We start from the raw sequence: 19799 nt of genomic DNA, 5'->3' as shown, positions 1-19799 counted from the left end.
AAAGAAATTTTTTAATTTTTTTATTTATTTTATTTTTAAGCTATGGTGTGTCCACTACAGAGGACATATTTTTTAAAACTTAAATGCTAAGCTCAAATACAGTTAAAAAAATGTTCAAACAATACTTTGTGTTCTTAAGAGTCTTATAGAAAACATGCTAACAACATTAAAAGCCTAAATTTTGTTCAATAAAAAGTGTTATATACACTTACTTTTCCTCTTCCCTAAAAACTGCTTGCACTTAGGTAAGCCATTTTCTTTTATGATGCAAACAAAGGTAGCAAGGCCCCACCCCTACACATTTGGTATCATTGGAAAGCTCTGAATGTCCTCTATAGAGCACAAAGGGAGTTCATTCAATCATATGCACTGGGTGGAAGATATTCAGGCTTAAAAAGGTCCGCTACGGAGGACAAATTTGAATTGTTGGTAGTCAGGAGGATATGTCAGTGACGTATAATATAAATAATTTCGGACTTAAGATTGACCCCTGTGGTACGCCACATATAATAGCCCTGTACTCAGATTTATTTGCAAAAATAAGTTGCTCCTTTGCAACCAGCTCAATTAGCTGAATAATATGTTCTATAAAGTTGTATAAGTGCCAGAGATGTTTAGCTGTCCTGAATCCATATGGACTGTTTTTTTTTTTTTTAATTTGTTTAATCGCTTAAAAGAAAGAAAGAAAAAAAAAGTAATATTTTGGAGACAAATAGCTGCACTTTTGACTCATTTGTCAAAACAGGTTCATTATTTTTTCCCCGTTCTCTGCAAATGATGACAAAAAGGATGCAAACAGAGAGCGATAAAGGCAATTGACAACATGGAAAAATCAAAGCGATCAAATAAGTGTTAGCAACTGATTGTGAAATAGTTGAATCGTGCACGCAAATGAAATTTAAGAGAACTGTCAAAAGTGCAAGGAGGTGGAGATTAATTTCTGGAAAATAAAAGCTGCACGAATGTGTTTAAAAGGCGATTAAAGCACTGCAGTCATCATCGGTACTGGGATTCTCGTAGCCAGACAGAGAAAGCAGAATACCGTAAGCATGACTCGTGTTTTGATGAGTCACGTCTCAGCAGGTGGTTGATGCAAAAGTCAGAGAGGTGAGAAAGTTAATCATTAGGGCAGAATTCAGTCTCTGTTGGGGTAGATCAGGGGTGTCCAAACTTTTCTTCCCAGGGCTGCACTTTGACGTTCTTCACTTTTAATTTCGTAAATATGCTAAAATCGTGTCGACGATTGCATTTTCGATGGGGACAGAAGTTCATTAAGAAGTCAAGTCAAAGATTGCAGGCTGCAGCACGTTAAGTTAGGTCTTGTTTTGATTCAGTAGCAGCGCAATGGAACCACGTTTACAAGTGTAATAAGGCAAGCGTCAACATGACATCTTAAAGTGCTTTGATGGTCAGTCAACATCATTTGATGATTGATGAGACCTAAAACGGTGAGTAGTATCTAGGCCCATTAGGACATTTCTCGATATCACTGTAGTTTGCATATAAAATACAAATGTGATCCAATGTATGCCATTTTTAAAATCAAATTTAGTTAAAAATAAAATTGGAAGCATTGCACAGTGTTGTCTAGCAGTTAAGTTTGCAGTACTTGCACTCTGTTGCTGTACTGTATTGACAAAATTATTATAAAATAAACACGACATGACTCGGATTTTAAATAAACGTACAAATTTATTAAAATATTTAGCCAGAATTGGGCATCTTGAAATCCAAACATTTCATAGAAATGACAAACCTAATGCATAACCAATATGGCTGTTGAATAAAGGAAAACTATGCAAATAAATATGGCAATATTTAAGACTTAACACATTGAGGAACAAAATACTTGTTTTTTTTTTGTTTTTTTTAAAGGGAGAACCATTAAATTATCATTTCCATGAGCTACAGAGACAGGAAGTGGTTCATCCACAGTGATGTATTCCTGACTACAATCTGTAGTTATTTGGAAATATAATAATCCATAGATGGCAGTGGGTGTCTGATGTTTAAAACAAACAAACAAACAAAAAAGTCTTGAAATGCTACTAAATGTTCTGAAGTGCACACGTGATGATGAACTGTAAAAAAAAAAAAAAGAAAAAGAAAAAGTTCTTGTCTTTGGATCTCATCTCCTTGTCTGTGTTTCCTCTCCCTGCTTGGGATGCAATCAAGATGAAGGTGGTCACGTCGCCAACGTGGAGGTGGTCATTGGCCTGGTAAGGTCTCCCTCCGCGTAGCATCTCCTGAGGTACTGCGTGCCATAGTGAAGGTTCTGAAACCTTTTCCAGCTCCCCCTCTGGTTTGAAGGTCACCTTTAGGGACCCGTCCTCTCGGCCCGCCGCGTTCTCACCCTGTGGCGTCGCGTCCACTTCTTAAGAAGCTGCTGCGTTTTGGTCACGGCTCTGAGCCAGTGAGGCGGCGCCCTTCTCTGATTGTTCATTCTGCACACAAAGACGGAGACAGCAATTAGACGTGAGACAGTCGGGTTAGGGAAAATGTTTCTTCAACGAGGAGGAGGGGTGAGCTGTTAGTCACGTAGAACCTAAAATGCCAAATGCCAAAAAAAAGACACTTGAATCATTAATGTCCCATTATGAGCAGATATAACTTTCAGGCATAATTGCCCCATTTTCACTGTTACAAAATCAATAAATAATATGCCTGCTAAACATTGTTTTTTGTCTTTCAATCAGTGACATGAGAGCAAGAGATTTGCAAGAAATCAAATCTCACTTAATTGGTCAGAAAGTTATTTCATGTATTTGTTCATCTGTCTATGCTAGTGACTTATAGTGATAGACTAAATGAAAAAGTGACGTGTATCTACTTTTGTGACATTTTTAAATATGTGCCTTGGCTCAAGGCAATATGATTTTTTTTTAGATTTTTTTTTTTTTTGCTGGGCAATTGTACTATTGGGATAATAGTTTGAAATCTCTCTCTCTTATGGGATGTAACAAAGTATGAATTTAGTTACTGTAGTAGATTAGTTTTATTAGGTAGTTTTTATTTATGTATTTATTTCTATATTTGAATTTTGTGTACTTTTGTATGTGTGAAAAAAATGCATGTTTTTTTCAGGTATTTTAATATGTATTAATTTATATTTTATTATATCTTATATTTTATTATATCTTTTGTATTTTATTTTTTTTTCTATTTTTATTTTATATACTTCTCTGTTAAAATATGTTTCATGTTTTTTTTTTAGGTATTTACTTTATTTACATTTTATTTATTTTTTTATTTTCTATTATTTGAATTTTAGATACTTTTCTAAGTGTGAAAATATGCCTGTTTTTAAGGTATTTTATTAGGTATTAATTTATATTTTATATTTTTTGTATTTTCATTTTTTTTCTATTTTTATTTTATATACTGCTCTGTTAAAATATGCTTTGTGTGTTTGTTTGTTTTTAGGTATTCTTTTATTTACATTTTATTATTTTTCTATTTTAGATTATTTTCTATTATTTACATTTTAATTTTAGATACTTTTCTATATGTGAAAATATGCTTGTTTCCCCCCCCCCTCCATTATACAATTTTGGTAAAACTTTACCAAAGGTGAAAATCTACCCTGCAGGGATGCCGTTTGCCATGTGTACAGCAAGGGATCTTGGAAGTTTAACTAAAAAACAAAACATTTCCATAAGTTGATGGAGCTGCAAAGTTTAAAAAAAAATATCTGATTGACAGAAAAAACAACAACACTGTTTGTACTTTTTGTATGTATGTATGTATGTATGTATTATTATTATTATATATATATTTTTTTCCTTTGACTGTAGATGGGCCTAATACCAAAACATGAGATCCCCTTTGGAGTTGTATTTTTCCTCACCTGCTCATGTCAGTCCCCAGCTTGAGCCCCTCATCAGAAAGGATTTCATTGTTTGCTGATGTTTCATCCCTGCAAGCAACAGGAACAAGACATGATGACTTCCAATTATATCCCCCATTTAAGAGCATTTAAGCACTCAAACGCAAACTCAAATGTGCCGGTACATGCTTGAAAGGGATTTTTTGTTTTCCCCACCAATTTACTGCATGCTTACAGTAAATACAGGTATTCGTGACACGGTTAAATACAGGTTATGGTATCGTATGTGGTTAGGTGTCATGTTAACAAGCTGTCAGAATCAGGTGCTAATGACCCACCTGAGGTTGCTGTTGTCCAGCCTCTGGCAGAAGTCGGTGCAGGTGAGGTCTCCTTGATGCAGGCACTGGCACCGGAAGCGACTCGTCTCTGTTGCCGTGGCAACCGTCACCGAACGCCTTTTCCTGGGGGCATTGCCCAAGCCATAAGAGACAACGCGCCTGAAGGGAGAACAATTGAGTTTAGATCAAGATAACACTCAACAGTCATCACCTTGACTTGAGTTGAAGATTGTGGACTTATTGTATCCTTTTTTGAGATATTGATCATTTTTAATTTTTACTCAAACTTTTTCCACTATAACAAACTCAGAAAAAAATGATCTCTTTATTTTCCATTCCAGATATGTTATATCAGTCGTTATAATTGTTGGGGGTTGTTTTTCCTCAAACGGAGACACTTACTCAGGCGTGTTGACCCATATGATGTCCAAATGGCAGAAATAGACGCACTCCTTGTCCAAGAAAGTGGCGCACGAGCAGCGCTTTTTGCGCACGTGGCGCACTTGGGAGACGGTGGGAGACGCTTCAACAGGCGCAGAGAACGCTGGAATTACAAACAAATACATTATTGAAACAAGTGTTTTTAAATAGAAAAAATAGCACACTAGCAGAAAATAATCAAATGTTTTAGATATTTTGCTTACCTGTGCTTAAAATCCATGAGTGCATCACAGACAAGACGGAAAGTAAAATGTAAATATCCATCGCTCCAGTTGAAAGAAGTCGTTAAAAAAAAAAAAAGATAATCCAAGTGAAAGCAAAGGAGAAAAAAAAATATTAACGAGTGCCGGTCCTTTGCATCAATGTGGGTGAGCGTGAACACACAAGTTTTTGTTGCTGCTCGTGAATGTGGCCCCACATGTTCACTCTCGGTTTTTATAGTGCTTCAACACCTCCTCCTCCTCCTCCTCCTACTGTGTCCTCTGGCTTTCACCCAGACAAATGTTGTCTGAGAGCTGATAAAGAAGGCGGAGGGAGAAATGACTGCGACTTGACATTCCTGCGAGACACCTCCAGGGGCCGCTTGCACTAACCCGCCACAAGATGGCAGTAAAGTGCCTGCACTCCCTTTTCTGTGCAACGGGACTTTAGACTGAAACGGTTTCGTAATGTTAATTTAATTACAAACAACTTAAATCACCATAAGAAACTAAGTGTTTTCTGATTTATTTGGGGAGGAGACATTTTGTTTAGAAAACATTCTTATTCAATATTTTTAATAACATACATGCAGTGAGCTATTTGGACCCATGAACATTTTATTTTAGCTATATCAAAAATTGCACAAGCTACAGCCCAATGGGGAACTTAAAGGGATACTTCACTTATTTAGCCCATTAAAGCAATAAAAAGTTAATATTTTGACTATAATTAATTAATTTGATATTTTCATTATTTTTCAGGTACAATTAGTACCTTTTAAAAACACATTTTATAACTTGCTGTCGACTGGAAATGACATCACAAGGGCTCAGGTAACCAATCACAGCTCACCTGTTTTCTCGGTTTGGTCATGTGACATTCACAAGCTGAGCTGTGATTGGTTACCTTAGCACTTGTGATGTCATTTCCAGTCGACAGAAAGTTGCAAAATGTGTTTTTAAAGGTACTAATTTTACATGAAAAATAATGAAAATATCAAATTTATTATAGGCAAAATATTGTTTGACTGCCAAAAATGACTAAATAAGTAAAGTATATCTTTAACACATTTCTCCCCTCTTGCTTATATTATTGCTGATACAAAACTGGAGAAGTAGTATGCAGTTTACTTTATCTTTATTTATTCTTCCAATTTCTGCATGACTGAATTAGCATATGAAATAAATGTTAGTTTAAATTTAAATTATTATTATTTTTTTTTTTTTTAACTCTCATTTCTGTCCCTCATGGTAACATTTACATGGTACAACTTGGACTCATTTTCAGGGTCAGAAAAATTGCTGCGACAGACAGCTCTTATTCTTTTTCAGTGTATTTCCCCCCCCCCCCCAATAGTAAATATTCCAAAACGTCTTACGTGACATACATAAATATATTTGTGGTAACTACTTCTGTGACGGACTATTTACTTATCGGAGTGGCTGTGAATCTAAACAAATGAATTCTCCAGCATTTGCAAAGAAAAGACAGAAATAGAATGGAGGCGTAATGTGTTTTCCCAACCCACACGTGAAGAAAATGCTAGATGGTAAGAGTGGAAAATTGACCTTCCTTGTGTGTATTTACAGTTTATGTGAATGTGCTCAGTGCTCACAGTGGGGAAAGTTGTGTGTCAAGTATCTTGACAGGGAGACGATTCGGGGCCTCTAATCAGAGGTCGGCGTTCAGTTTCCACTGGATAGTGGAACAGTTTATGGCACTGGTAGAAGGAGCTGCTCCGTCACAATAAAGCAATTGGGACAGTGAGGCCTATTCATTTGAATGACGACGAACATCATTTCATTTTAGTCCTTTAATAATTATTCGTGACTACATCTTATAATGGAGGTGTGATTACTAGATATAATCGTAGCACGAGACGCAAAGGTGAAAATGGCTCGTTGATTTGTTTTGGATTCCCAGTTGTCCTTGACCGCATTTCTCATACTGACCAGGAGATGGCGAGAGTGTGGCGCCCTAAGACGATCTCGTCTTCTAGAATGATCCGTCTACAGTCTACATTCCACAGCCGCCACTACAAGTGTGGAGACAATTGTTGCTACCGCTCTGTTATTAAATAAATAAATAAATAAATAAATACAAGTAATAATTAATACAAAATAAATCCAATTTGACTTTTAGAGCCAAATTTCGGGTGAACCTCAATGACAGAACCGGCGAGGTGAAAATGAGAAGCAGCCGAGGACGATGTGGTGAAATAGAAGCAGTTGATTATGAAGCATAAAAAGAGAAGTGCAAAACCAAGACCTTTCATTCCCGTTACTCACTTTGAAAAGCAACAATCTCCGCGGTAAACCTAATCTTTCAAGTCTAACGAGTCACCAGGTGGCGCTAGTGTGCGCAAAGCGCCTTTGAACAAGCAGAAGAAGGTTTAGTTGGCTTTGATTGGTGTTTGGTGGTAAGGTAATCAGCACTGCAGGGTATATTAGATGCAGGTGTGCACAAGGGAATTTTTCAAGTGCAGTTCGCAGGTGCGACGACGTGGAAACAGGCAAATGTTTGTTTGTGGTGTGTTGCCATTTCTCACGACGTTTTGTTTGTTGCAGGATTTTCACACTTGAGGCGGGACACGACGGCGTTTGAGGTTTGAGCAGAGCACATCACAATGCCGTTTGCCTGATTTGAGTAAATTTGTTTTTGTGGTACTTCAACTGTGTTTTAATTTGGTATCTTCCATTCTAGGTTATACTTGAACCTACTGCACTGACATTCCTTGTCTGGAGGCTATTAAGATCTCGAAAATTAGAAGGCTCCAGGTGACTTTTTCTGATATTGCTGTTTTAAAATGGCTTTTCAGAATAAAATTACAAAGTACCCTACAGTCAATGATTTTTCATGAGATAAATGTTGACAAAGATCTAATACTTTTGTACTTTTTTTTTTTCCTCTCTCCCCCCTGTTGTCTGAACTAGAATTTTCACAGGACATGCCAAGATGGTCAGGTGGGAGATTTGGCTTTGATTGGCGTTTGGTGATCAGGTGTGCACAAGGGCACCAAGTGCAGTTGGCAGGTGGGGCAAATTGGCGACCAGCAAATGTTTGTTCCGGTTTCTCATGATATTGTTTGTTGTAGGATTTTCACACTTGAGGGACAGGACGGCGTTTTGAGCAGAGCACGTCCCAACTCTGTCTGCTTGAGTACATTTGTATTTTTTTTTTTTGTGGTATTTAGATGTTTTTAATGCTGTACCTTCCATTCTTAGTTATACTTAAACTACACTGACATTCTATTTCTGCAGGCTATTAAGAAGAGATGTCAAAGTGGAAGGCTCAAGGTGACTTTTCCAGATATTGCTGTTTAAAATGGCTTTTTCAGAATAAAATTACAAAGTACCAGCATTCAAAAAAATTTTCTCCATCATGAGAAAAATGTTGACAAATATCTAATACTTTTTGTATTTTTCCTGTTGTCTTTGTTGGAATTTACACAGGACAGACACGCTACGAAGGTCAGGTGGGAAACGGATTTGCTGTCGCGGTCAGAAATGCTTGAGTAGCTCCAAATTTGAGGTACTGCCATTGTAATCTTATTTCAACTTAATGTGGAGGGTTAATCACAATTGTGAAATTTGTTTTTTGAATTGTCCTTGTGAATGTGATGTTGCTGTCGGTCAGTGTTTCTCAAGTCGGTCCTCAAGCCCTCCTAACCAAGCTCTTTTGCAAGTCTCCCAATTCCAATGCAGCTGATTCCAATGACGGCTAATCAGCCAGCTCTGGACAATCCTGGTAACGATCCTCACCTGTGTTGCAATTGAGCGACATGGAAAACAGGCTGGCGAGGGGGGCCTGAGGACGGCAATTGAGTAACACTGCTGTAGGTAAAAATGGATTAGGGTGAAACGTACAAAAGAAGTTGTGGTGCACAACTTAATCTTCCATTTTGTGTTTTGCAGGCTGGAAGATGAGTCAAAGGAACAACTCCTGAAGTTAAGCATCAAGCGATGCAAGTATGTGTAGGGGGTGTAGTGTTGATCTCTGGGGTGTGCTTTGGTTCTGGATGCAAATTGTGTGCTATGCTTAAAAAAAAAAGTTGAATAGAAATTAGATCAGATCTTTATTGTATGATGTAATGTAGCAATAAATGTTTGATTTCCTGACAAAATTATTCAACCCCGTAGTCACATCCATACTTGGTAAGTGGAAAAACCATCTTTTAGATGTGAAATTCTATCTTACAGGCTTCGACAGGTACCATTGTTCATTTTTCATGGGGGAAAAGGCCTCCACTGTTCCCACATTATTGACCTTGTGGTAGTCAACTGTCTTCACTTCCCATCAGGGATTCTCTGTTCTATTTAAGTGGGCTGATGGCCACTTTGGAAACTTCCAACACTTTGTCTGCATCCAAATGACGGTAGATTTGGAGGCATGCTAGTAATTGTCCTGTTGGACCGTCTGCCAAGCTTCAGCTTTGTCACAAATGACACAAGATTTCCTTATTGAAATTGATGGTACCTTGCACATGCTGGAGATTAACAGTGTCGGTAAAGTGCGCTTTTCTTTTTCAGGCCTCTTTCTTCCTTTTCCAGACATATTGATCAACCAAATAGTTGAACTTTTTTTGTCTGGTTGCACCCAAGGAAAACATTCCACGACCTTTGTGCTTTGTCCACGTGGGCTTTTGTGACCTCTTGTACTTTAAAGTCAGTTGGGAGGACCTACAATTCTAGCATGGAAGGCTTGATCTCATTGTGCACCTTTTTTATTGTCAGGGCTGAAAGTTGAGTACAGACAAATCCTATCACACTTGTACAGCTGTCAGCCGGGGATTCACCCACATTTTTCTTGCATCTTTTCTTTTTTTTTTTTTTTTTTTGCTCCTGCGCCCAGGTAATGTTTTCACTGTGCCTTTTAAACTTGCCAATTCTGCCTCCAGTTGTCCCTTAAAATGTCTCAGATTGTTTTTAGTCGTATCCTTTCTTATGAAGCCAACGACCTCCCCCTCTTGACTACTTTGACCATTTAACTTCACCATTTATCAAAGATGTCAGACTGAAGGAGGAAGAATTCAATTTAATTTACATTCAGTGAATTTTAGACGGCCAAGGTTCTGTTGACACCTACACGTGTTCTCAACACAGGATGAAAAAGAATTGGTTGTAAAGATTTAATTTTGAAGGGGTTGATTAAATTTTGTATGTGAAATCACTAAAATGACATTTCCTGGTATAGTGCACTGCACATAATGCATTTTATATTGTAAGTAACATTGGTGTATGACAAATTCTTATTTGCTCTGATTTTAATTAGTGTTAAACATGCTAAAACGGGGTGAGTAGGTTTTAACCTAGTTCTAAGGTGGAGTGTTTTATTTAGTTCCTGTGATTTTTGTGTTGCAGGGCAGAGGTCGGGATCAAGAAAGCAATCAACACCAAATGAATGTTAATGTTGCAGATGAGACACGGGAACAGGTAACACAGTTCATACCCAATTTTTTTCCCCCTATTCCCCCTCCCTCTCTAATCAAATGAAATAAGGACTTGGAAAATGAAGAAATGCAACTTAAGACAAGTTTTTTTAAATTTATTTTTTGTAAACTAGCAGTAAATGTTTGATTTCCAAAGTTCAACTCCTTAGTGGCATCTTTTACATTTCAAATCTTGTTTGACAGAAGGTTCTTGCAGCCATCGACTGGTATCTTTGCCCATTCCTCATGGGGGGAAGGCCTCCACTTCTTTCACATGTTGGACAACTGTCTTCTTCACATCAGTCTATTGAAGTTGGGTGATGGCCACTTCAGAATCTTTGAGCACTTTAACAACCAAACTGAGATTTGGAGGCATGCTTGGAATTGTTTGAAAGGCCTAATGTCTCCTAAACTTCATCTTTATCATCACACTGTATCAAACTTCCACCCCTGCATCTCCTAATTGAATTGATGGTACCTTCCTGGAGCTTGCCTGTCTCTGAAGAAGCAAATCAACCATGGTGGATGTCTGTCCCCTCACTTCGGTTCAGTTGTGAAGATGCACTTTTGTTTGCACGCCTCATTCCTTCCCCATCCTTGACGCAGCAACCAAAGTGTCCAAATGTTTGTCTGATTGCCCCTGAAAAGAACTTTCTATGACCTTCGTGGTTTGTCCATGTGGCTTTTGAGTCGACTCGCCTCTTGTACTTTTGAAGTCAGTAGGGGGCGCACCTCTGATTCTAGCATGGAAGGCTTGAGCACACTATTTTTTTATTTTTTATTTTTTGTCTGAGCTGAAAGTTGAGTATATCCCTCTGACCAGACCAACCCTATTAATTGCTCAGATGTTGTGGATTTTTCCTGTCAGCTTTTGCTTGAGACATTGAAAAGCAGACATCAGCAGCATCCCCTCTCTCTGCTGCGCCCAGGCGGCATTTCCACTTTGGCTCTGAATTAGCCAATTACGCCTCCAGTTGTCACTCTTGAAATGTTTTGATAGTCATGTCCTTGCTTCTGAAGGAAAATGACTTCCCCTCTTGGCTTCAAAAACAATTACCTGGCCTTCATCATTTTTATAAATGTACCCTGATGTTAACTGTCTGGAAGAAGGAAGAATATCACATTTCATTTAAATTTGCTTAATTTTTGACCACAAAGGTTCTATTTGTTCTCATCACTGGATTAAAAAAAATAATTTGTCAGGGTAGAATTTGTCTGTGGAAATGACTAAAAGGCTTTTTTTTCTTAAATTTTACTTTTTTTTTGTTGGGAATAAAGGTGTTGGTATTAGACAAGTTCTAATTTGATCTGATTATAAACCAAAAAAAGTCCAACATGCTAAAATACTTGTCTGCAGAGAGAATAAGTTAGAACGCAACTGCATATTCATGTAGACTATTTACCGGATTTGTATACCGGTGTAAAAATTGTCACAATTCTAAATTATGGCTCTAATAAAATACTGAATTTGTTTTTTTATTTTTTTATTTTATTTATTTTTTGTCCTGTGATGTGTTGCAGGGCAGATGGCTCAAGATCAAGAAGTGATCAGCACCAACCCGGCTTTTGTTTGATGTCGTGGATGAGCTGGCTAACACAAGACCAGGTAACACTAGTTCACACAATCAAATAAAACCTTCCTTCCCACATTTTTGTCCTGGCTCCATTCCCTGTAATGACAGGTGGAAAGGCACCGCTGGCCGGCTGGCAAGCGGGTTAGCCGCCGTTTTTTTTTTTTGGCGGCTGGCCCGCTTGTCGGTCAGTCGGCGGTGCCTTTTCCACCCGTCACCACACGGGGAATGGCGCTAGCTTAGCTTAGCTAAGCTAATCTAGCTATTGCTAAGCTAGCTTAGCTAAGCTAGCATGCTAGCTAGCTAGCCTCCTGGCTAGCTAGACTGCCGCCTAGTTGCGGAGTAAATAAGTTATTTTGTTGCTGTGATCTGTGTTACTACAGCTGCTGTAATTAGTTTTTTGTTCCTGTGATCTATTTTTCAGGGTGAATGGATCAAGAAGCAACCAGCACCAAACTAATCTTCCTACCCAGCCAGTTCGCCACCCTACGACTTTATATTTAATTTAAAAAAAACACCCCCCCAGTAACATCTTGAGCCAAGCAGTAGGTGACAAGTGACGGGAGCCCGAATCATGGCAGTCGGTGACGTGACGACCAACTGTGGAAGGTAAGCCTCGGTCGGTCGGCCTTTCGATGCAGGCACCGCCAGGGCTAACTGTCCTTGAAGTTGACCTTTAGGCACCTGTAGCAGGAAGGTGGCAGCAAAACACATTAACCTCTTCTAAGGTTAGACTCGGCCATGTAATTCAGTTGCTGAGTTCTTTACATAGCTTTCCTCACGTTGTTTGAGTGGGTTAGCCTAGCTAATAGTGATGTAATGATATCTAAACATCACGATAGGAAGGTCGCTATACGGTATCACGATATTGGAGTGAATAAGGTCACAATATTGCGTTAAAAAAAGCCATACTAGGAAAACACAAAATGGTGTGCTTTTGTAAATTACTGCAATGCGTATACGCAATATACATCTCATTAACACTTAACTCATTCACTCCCAGCCATTTTCACAGAAGCAATCCTGTTCGCTCCTGGCCGTTTTTCCTGGATTTTGACTGATTTTGCAAGGCCCACAGAATATCATTTTCAATTGCTATAAAAGCATGGAACCTATCAAAGATTAGTCTTCTTTCATCAGGAAAAAAGTGTTTGTTTCTGTTTTGCAGCAATTGACATTAGAAGAGAGCTAAGTTTCATCAGTTTTCACAAATCCAATTTAAAATTGTTCGTAATTGAGCTTTTTTCTAGATGGCCCTGGTTGATCTCCTTTGCTCTGCTGCCACCTGCTGACATTTTGTGTAATTACAATTTTTGCAACTGTTTTTTGCAGTTGAGAGGCTGCATCAAAGCCTGTGCTCTAGCATAAAAGTATAAATACGTCTTTGGGACACTTAAAACATAAAAAAAAAACATATTTACACGTGAGCAAATGAGTTAATATGGAGGCAGTTACTTCGTAATGCGCATACATATTGACTTGGTTCACAAGCATGTGTTCTTTCATCTGACCAATAGCATAGAAGTGTCGTCACGTTTTTCTTTGTGAAAATTAAACTGCACAAAAAAGTAGCCACTAGAGGGTACTAGAACTGCACAAATAAGTCAAATGTATATATTTAAGACATGCTGCATTTAATATTGTAGCAGTTTTAATATATTGCTGTTATCGTTCCATCCCTACTAGCTAGTAATGTAGTATAGCCTGCCCAGTCAGTTGAGTCAGCCTAACCCAAAGCCACTACCTTGTTTGCCTTGTCATGATACATTTGTGAATGATTCAGCAAGTGAAATGCCATTTAAAGTGACTTATTTATAATTGTGTATTATTCTGTGGAAAAATTTGAATATATTGAAGTACTTGTTCGAGCTCGGTGTTTATTTTCTTTTGGATATTGGAGTTACTGTGCTGAACCGTTCAATATAACAATACTTTATTTAATATTAATGCACACAGATAAGCCCGACATTATTCATACCCCCAGTAAATTTTGATTTAAAGTTGTATTAAACTAGCATTATTTCCTGTATTGGAAATAACATGGGTGATAAGATGTACAACTGGCATCACTGTCAAACAAATTTCAGCTTTTATATAAATCAGAACCAAAAGTGGCACATCCAAAATTATTCATACCCTTCTAAAAAAAATAAAAATAAATAAATCAACAGGGAAAGCTTATTTGAACGTTATTCATTTTTCACAAATAAAATGCAAATGGCCCAACGAAAACAGACACGAGCATGCATCCCTTAACCAAATTTAAATGGTGTATGTACATTCTAAAGGGGAGGGGGAAAAAGCAGTTAGGCCATGGAACACAAAATTTGTATTTCCATTGCATCTCAGAATGTCATTTAATGTTCTTTGTTTCTCCTCAGTCAGGAGGGTCTCAGCCCTCTTTCATATGTAGCATACTCAATGGTTCTTGGTCTTGTCAGTTCACATCAGTTCCAATATGATTGATTTTCTTCTTTTGGTTGGTTTGTCTCAAGGGAAATCTCATTTTGTTCCATACTTGTAGATGACCTGAACTGGTTATTTCCATTTTGTTTGTCCTTATTCAGACATTTCTTCCCAGTAGTTTCTTTTTTGCCATCAGTGAGAAGTATTTCTTGTAAATGTCATGTTTATTTTTTTCTTCTCATCTCAATTATCACATTATGCAGGTATATTGCCTTAAAATGAAAATAAAGTTTAAAGTGGATTATTGAAATCTTTCCTGACAGAAGGTTCTTGCAGCCATCGACTGTCATCTTTGCCCATTCCTTATGGGGAAAAGGCCTCCGCTTGTTTCACATATTGGCCTTGTTGGGCAACTGTCTTCTTAACATCCCATCAGTCTATTCAAGTTGGGCAATGGCCACTTCAGAATCTTTCAGCACTTTAACAACCAAACTGCGATTTGGCGGCATGCTTGGAATTGTTGAAAGGCCTAATGTCTCCAAAACTTAATCTTTATCACACTGTATCCACTTTCCACCCACGGATCTCCTAATTAAATTGATGGTACCTTCCTGGAGCTTGCCTGTCTCTGAAGAAGCAAACCAACCATGGTGGATGTGTCCCCTCGCTTCAGTTCAGTTGTGAAGGTGCACTTTTCTTTGCAAGCCTTGTTCTTCCTTCTCCAGACGTGTTGATGAAGCATCAGAGTTCACATTTTGGCCTGGTTGCCCATGAGAAGAACATTCGATGACCTTCGTGGTTTGTCCATGTGGATTTTGAGTCGACTCTTGTACTTTTGAAGTCAGTCGGGAGCACCAACGATTCTAGAATGAAAGGCTCTCACTTTTTTTTTTTTTTTTTTTTTGTTGTCTGGATTTTCCCCATCAGCTTTTGTTTGAGACATTGAAAATCAGACACCAGCAGCATCTTGACTGCGCCCAACCGTTATTTCCCATTTTGCTCTTAACTAGCCAATTACGCCTCCAGTTGTCACTCTTGAAATGTTTTGATAGTCATGTCCTTGCTTCTGAAGGAAAATGACTTCCCTTCTTGGCTTTAACAATTACCTGGCCTTCACCTTTTTGTCAATTTTGTAAACCCTGAAGTTCCTCTCTGGAAGAAGGGAGAACATCACATTTCATTTACATGTACATTTGCTTAAGTGTTTGACCACAAAGATTCTGACTAGTGTTGTTCCAAACTTCCTATCATTTTTTTGGCCCCCGATTCCGATACCCAGCTTTGCAGTATTGACCAATACCAAGTTTTTTTTTTTTTTTCCTCCAACATGAAAAGCTCTTGCCATTGGTTCAGAGCATTCAAGGGCCAATAGGCTATCTTAGATGGGCATGCAGTGAGAATGTCACATATCAGTGAATGTCGTGCACGAGCAAGACACGATGCTGCATCCAAAATCCTATATTAGCTTTGGAATGAATGGTCTCGTCATGTTACTTGTGAGTACTCACAGATACCGATGTTGATTCGGTATCAGAACACTCGTTCTGACTTAATTTGTTCTCGTCACTATTTAAAAAAAAAAAAAAAAAAAAAAAAAAAAAATTGTAAGGGTAGAATGTGTCTATGGAAATCAAAAGGATTTTATTTTAATTTTTTTTATTGAAGGTGTTGGTATATTAGACAATTTCTAATTTGATCTGATTATAAATAAAAAAAAATGTCCAACATGCTAAAATACTTGTCTGCAGAGAGAATGTTAGAACGCAACTGTATATTTATGTAGGCCAATGGTGTCTAAACTACAGCCCGGGGGCCATTTGTGGCCCGCTGTCAATTTCAGTGGCCCACACCATATGCTAAAAATGGCATTTGACTCAGTCAAAATAAATTAAATGTTTGGAGAGGGTAAGAAGGGAGGGTGTTGAAAAACACAGGTGCCATTAAAGGTTATTTTAGTTAACTAAAACTAATGTAAAAAAAATTCAAAAAAATGTTACAGAAGTAAAACAAAAAAAACTAAAACTACATTTTAACGAAACAAACTAAAACTAATTATAGCAAAGATGCTCTGTTTTAGTCTTTGGTAATTAATTTAATGCATGAGCCTTTGGGGAGATTGTATTTATTTATTTTTTTTAAGTAGATTTTTTTTATATTTATATATTTTTAAGGAACTATACTAATAAAAACTAACGGAACCACACTAAAAAGAAAAAAGTCCCAAACTACAATAACCCTACTGCCATATTACAAATAAATGATATTTGTGGTTTAGCACATTTAGAAATATGCTACAGTATATTTGTACAATTTTTAGGACTAAACACAATTTCTCTTCATAACATTGTGGTCCTTGCATCCTGATTTTCTGTATGTGGCCCTCAAATGAAAAAGTTTGGACACCCCTGATGTAGGCAATTTACCTGATTTGTATACCGGTGTATATCAGGATCACAAAATTGTTTTTTTTGAACACAGGAAGCACAGGCATTTTGTTAAAGTACATTTCATAATTGTTTAAACAAAAGTAACCCTTTTGGCAGATGCAGCCGGTTTGTTTTGATTTTAGTAACTTGTGAATGTAGTGTTGAATATTGAGTATTGTATTTAAATGATTTGTGTAAAAATTGGCACTTTTCTAAATGATGGCTACAATAAAATTTTGTCCTGTGATGTGCTGCAGGGCAGATGGGTCAAGATCAAGAAGTGATCAGCACCAAACTAACCCGGCTTTTGTTTGATGTTGTGGATGAGCTGGCTGACACGAGACCAGGTAACACTAGTTCACACGACCAAATAAAACCTTCCTTCCCACATTTTTTCTTTTGGCTCCATTCCCTGTAATGACGGGTGGAAAGGCACCGCTGGCCGGCTGGCAAGCGGGTCAGCCGCCGTTTTTTTTTTTGGCGGCTGGTCCGCTTGTCGGCCGGTCAGCGGTGCCTCTTCCACCCGTCACCACACGGGGAATGGAGCTAGCTTAGCTTAGCTAAGCTAACCTAGCTATTGCTAAGCTAGCTTAGCTAACCTAGCATGCTAACCAGCTAGCTAGCTAGCCTCCTGGCTAGCTAGCTAGTTGCCGCCTAGTTGCGGAGTAAATGGATTATTTTGTTGCTGTGATCTGTGTTACTACAGCTGTTGCTGTAATTTGTGTTCCTGTGATGTATTTTGCAGGGCAACTGGGTCGAGATCAAGAAGCTACAGCAGCAAACGAACCTTCCAACACAGCCCGTCAGCCACCCTCCAGCTACAAAAAAAATAGAGAAATAAAAAAATCTTGAGCAGAGCAGTAGATGACAAGTGGCTGGAGCCCGAATCATGGGGCTCAGTGAGGATAACGGCAGGCCCCAGCTGTGGATGGTAAGGGGTGGGCGACATATTGGGTCAGTCGTTCCAAGCAAGCACTTTGTACAAAGTTGTCCTGTGGGCACCCGTAGCATGTTAGTCTCTAGTACAGTGGTGTCCAAACTAGGGCCCGGGGGCCGTTTGCAGCCCACCGTTCGTTTTTTAGTATGCTAAAAACGTCATTTGACTCAGTTCAAATAAAATAAAAACAAAAATGTTTCGAGATTGTCAAAGAAGCGAAGGTGTTGAAAAACACAGGTGCTATTAGTTTTTTTTTAGTTAACGAAAAAACTAAAATTCAAACCAATTTAGTTTACAAAATAAAATAAAAATGAAGATGCTTTTTAAAATAAACTAACTGAAACTACATTTTATGTGTATAAAACTAACTACAATTATAGCAAAAGTCCTTTGTTTTAGTCTTTGGTATATTAAATTAATGCATGAGCCTTTGGGGATAAAGGTTTTTCAGTAGATTTATTTTGATATAAAACGTAATGATGTTGCGCCCATGGTGTTTTTTTAAATTGCCCACAAGTAATACACGTTAAAAGCAAAAAACTAAAACTAGGGGCATGATGCAAATTTGGACTCCAATTGTGGTGTTAAAAATAACCATAATTTTCACCTGCACATGCTTTAAGAAATGTTTATGGACAGGAGGCACTACTATGGCTCAATGGCTGCTGCCCCTAATTTTCCTGTAACGTGAAATAATGGAGTGGTCCGGCCAGACTAACTTTTGCTCTGAGCAAGGAGTCATGCGCTTTCACGCTATTGTCCCTATAAAACGGTGGCACTATTTACTTTCTTTGAGGTACCTGATAGCACTTCGGTGTTTTTAAATCTCGCGGTTGCGCTAAAAATAGCTTTGGCATGGATGTTTAACACTGCTGCTGCCTCGGTACAGTTCAAGTAAATACACTTACCAGCACTTGTGTGCTTAAGTCCTTGCTCACCATTCTGTCCGGGCTGGTTGTGTTGCGCTTGTCGTGTTGTGTGCAGATTGGCTCCCGTGAAGCCACGTTTGAAGTCCATTGACTACAATGCAAACGTGCCGCCGACATGCGTCCGCTAACCTAGCTTTTGGTGTGAATGCAGCATGAGTGCTAAGACATGGCATGCTGTAAAACTGTGTCCAGCAAAGCCGACTTGATTCGTTGATTTCCTGCTTTGTACTTGTTTGATTACATTAAAAAATAAAAAATATGTATATCAACGTACTGCTATACTGTCATTGGGTTCACAGGAATGGACGATTGACATCGGGAATGGTGCTTTATTAAACATAAGTTGTAAAAGTGGATTGGCATAGTTCAAGTGTAGTTTACATGTTCAAAGGGAGTACCAGAACTTATGTAGTCTTACTTTGCTATAAATGGGTTATGTATTAAAAATAAAGCATTTTTTTCTTAAATGCATAGATATTAGTGGCTTAAACCTTCATCGTGTGTGAAGTTTCAGAAAAGTGAGAATTTGTTCCTGTGATCCGTTTTGCAGTGCAGATGAAGCTACCAGAGCCAAGCAAATCAAGGTTTTGTTTTACGAAGCACAGCAGCGTTTCAAGTCCAGTTCATCGTTTTTAAAAAAAAAAAAAGAAGCACCCCTTTAACAAACACAGTGGGTTTTAGATTTTACTTATGTAGTGTAGGATATTGTACAGTGCCTTTATAGAAATAGATTTTTGTCACTCTTGTAAAGTATGTTGTCTGTGTAAATAAAAAAACAAACTGATTTATTTCATGTGATCTGTTTTGAAGGGCGAACGGATGGAGACTAAGAAGTGATCTGCACCAGAAGAATCAGGGCTTCTGTTTTACGTTGCCGACGAGCCGGCTGACGCACCAGGTAACACGACGACACCAGGTAACACTCGTTCACATGACAAAAAAAACACAACCTTCCTTCCTCTATTTGAGGACTGGCTCCGTTGCCTGCGCAATGACGGGTGGAAAGGTATCGCTGGCCGGCTGGCAAGCAGGTTTGTCTTGGGAGGGAGGGCGGTGGCTGACCTGCTTGTCAGTCGGTCAGCGGTACCTTTCCACCCGTCGCCACACGGGGAATGGAGCTAGCTAACTTAGCTAGCATGCTAAGCTAGCCTCTTTGCTAGCTAGCATGCTTAGCTACCAAGCTAAGCTAGCCTCGTGGCTACCTAGCATGCTAAGCTAGCCTCTTGGCTAGCTAGCATGTTAAGCTAGCCTCTTGGTTAGCTAGCATGCTAAGCTAGCCTCTTGGTTAGCTAGCAT

General features: G+C 38.5%; 1 protein-coding gene and 2 long non-coding RNA genes across 4 annotated transcripts in view; 2 read left to right on the top strand and 1 right to left on the bottom strand.

The window, feature by feature from the left end:
- The window catches only part of LOC144007830 (uncharacterized), a 36754-nt gene extending 34082 nt beyond the window's left edge, over positions 1 to 2672 (top strand). Inside the window, exons 8-9 of one of the 2 annotated variants that reach the window (XR_013280389.1) lie at positions 2176 to 2219; positions 2292 to 2672. This is a non-coding gene — a long non-coding RNA (uncharacterized LOC144007830). Of the gene's footprint in view, positions 1 to 2175 lie in introns of both variants that reach the window. The other variant, XR_013280390.1, reaches the window with a different exon arrangement.
- edn1 (endothelin 1) lies at positions 1673 to 5041 on the bottom strand. The gene is made up of 5 exons (XM_077507744.1): positions 4809 to 5041; positions 4567 to 4708; positions 4165 to 4323; positions 3848 to 3916; positions 1673 to 2444 (listed from the first exon to the last, which is right to left on the bottom strand). The coding sequence occupies exons 1-5, from the start codon at positions 4867 to 4869 to the stop codon at positions 2318 to 2320; spliced, it is 558 nt and encodes a 185-aa protein (XP_077363870.1). The 5' UTR covers positions 4870 to 5041; the 3' UTR covers positions 1673 to 2317.
- A 2066-nt stretch (positions 5042 to 7107) lies between these two features.
- Positions 7108 to 19402, top strand: LOC144008032 (uncharacterized). The gene is made up of 13 exons (XR_013280536.1): positions 7108 to 7298; positions 7374 to 7411; positions 7510 to 7583; positions 7740 to 7838; positions 7901 to 8102; positions 8259 to 8337; positions 8721 to 8774; positions 10167 to 10238; positions 11756 to 11840; positions 12230 to 12414; positions 16895 to 16984; positions 17383 to 17568; positions 19314 to 19402. It is a non-coding gene; the product is annotated as an uncharacterized LOC144008032 (long non-coding RNA).
- The last annotated feature ends 397 nt before the right edge of the window (positions 19403 to 19799 follow it).

The sequence above is a fragment of the Festucalex cinctus genome, chromosome 19, assembly GCF_051991245.1.
Source record: "Festucalex cinctus isolate MCC-2025b chromosome 19, RoL_Fcin_1.0, whole genome shotgun sequence".
Classification (NCBI taxonomy): domain Eukaryota; kingdom Metazoa; phylum Chordata; class Actinopteri; order Syngnathiformes; family Syngnathidae; genus Festucalex; species Festucalex cinctus.
Note: the sequence above shows the minus strand (reverse complement) of the source record. Positions and strands in the feature narration are given on the sequence as shown.

What these genes read in the sequence shown, in the direction of transcription:
- edn1 (XM_077507744.1), bottom strand. Translation starts at nt 4,869, where the DNA reads ATGGATATTTACATTTTACTTTCCGTCTTGTCTGTGATGCACTCATGG. An exon ending in CTCATGGATTTTAAGCACAG is followed by an intron (nt 4,709 to 4,808) that starts GTAAGCAAAATA and finishes TTGTAATTCCAG; the next exon opens with CGTTCTCTGCGCCTGTTGAA. An exon ending in ATATGGGTCAACACGCCTGA is followed by an intron (nt 4,324 to 4,566) that starts GTAAGTGTCTCC and finishes TTCTCCCTTCAG; the next exon opens with GCGCGTTGTCTCTTATGGCT.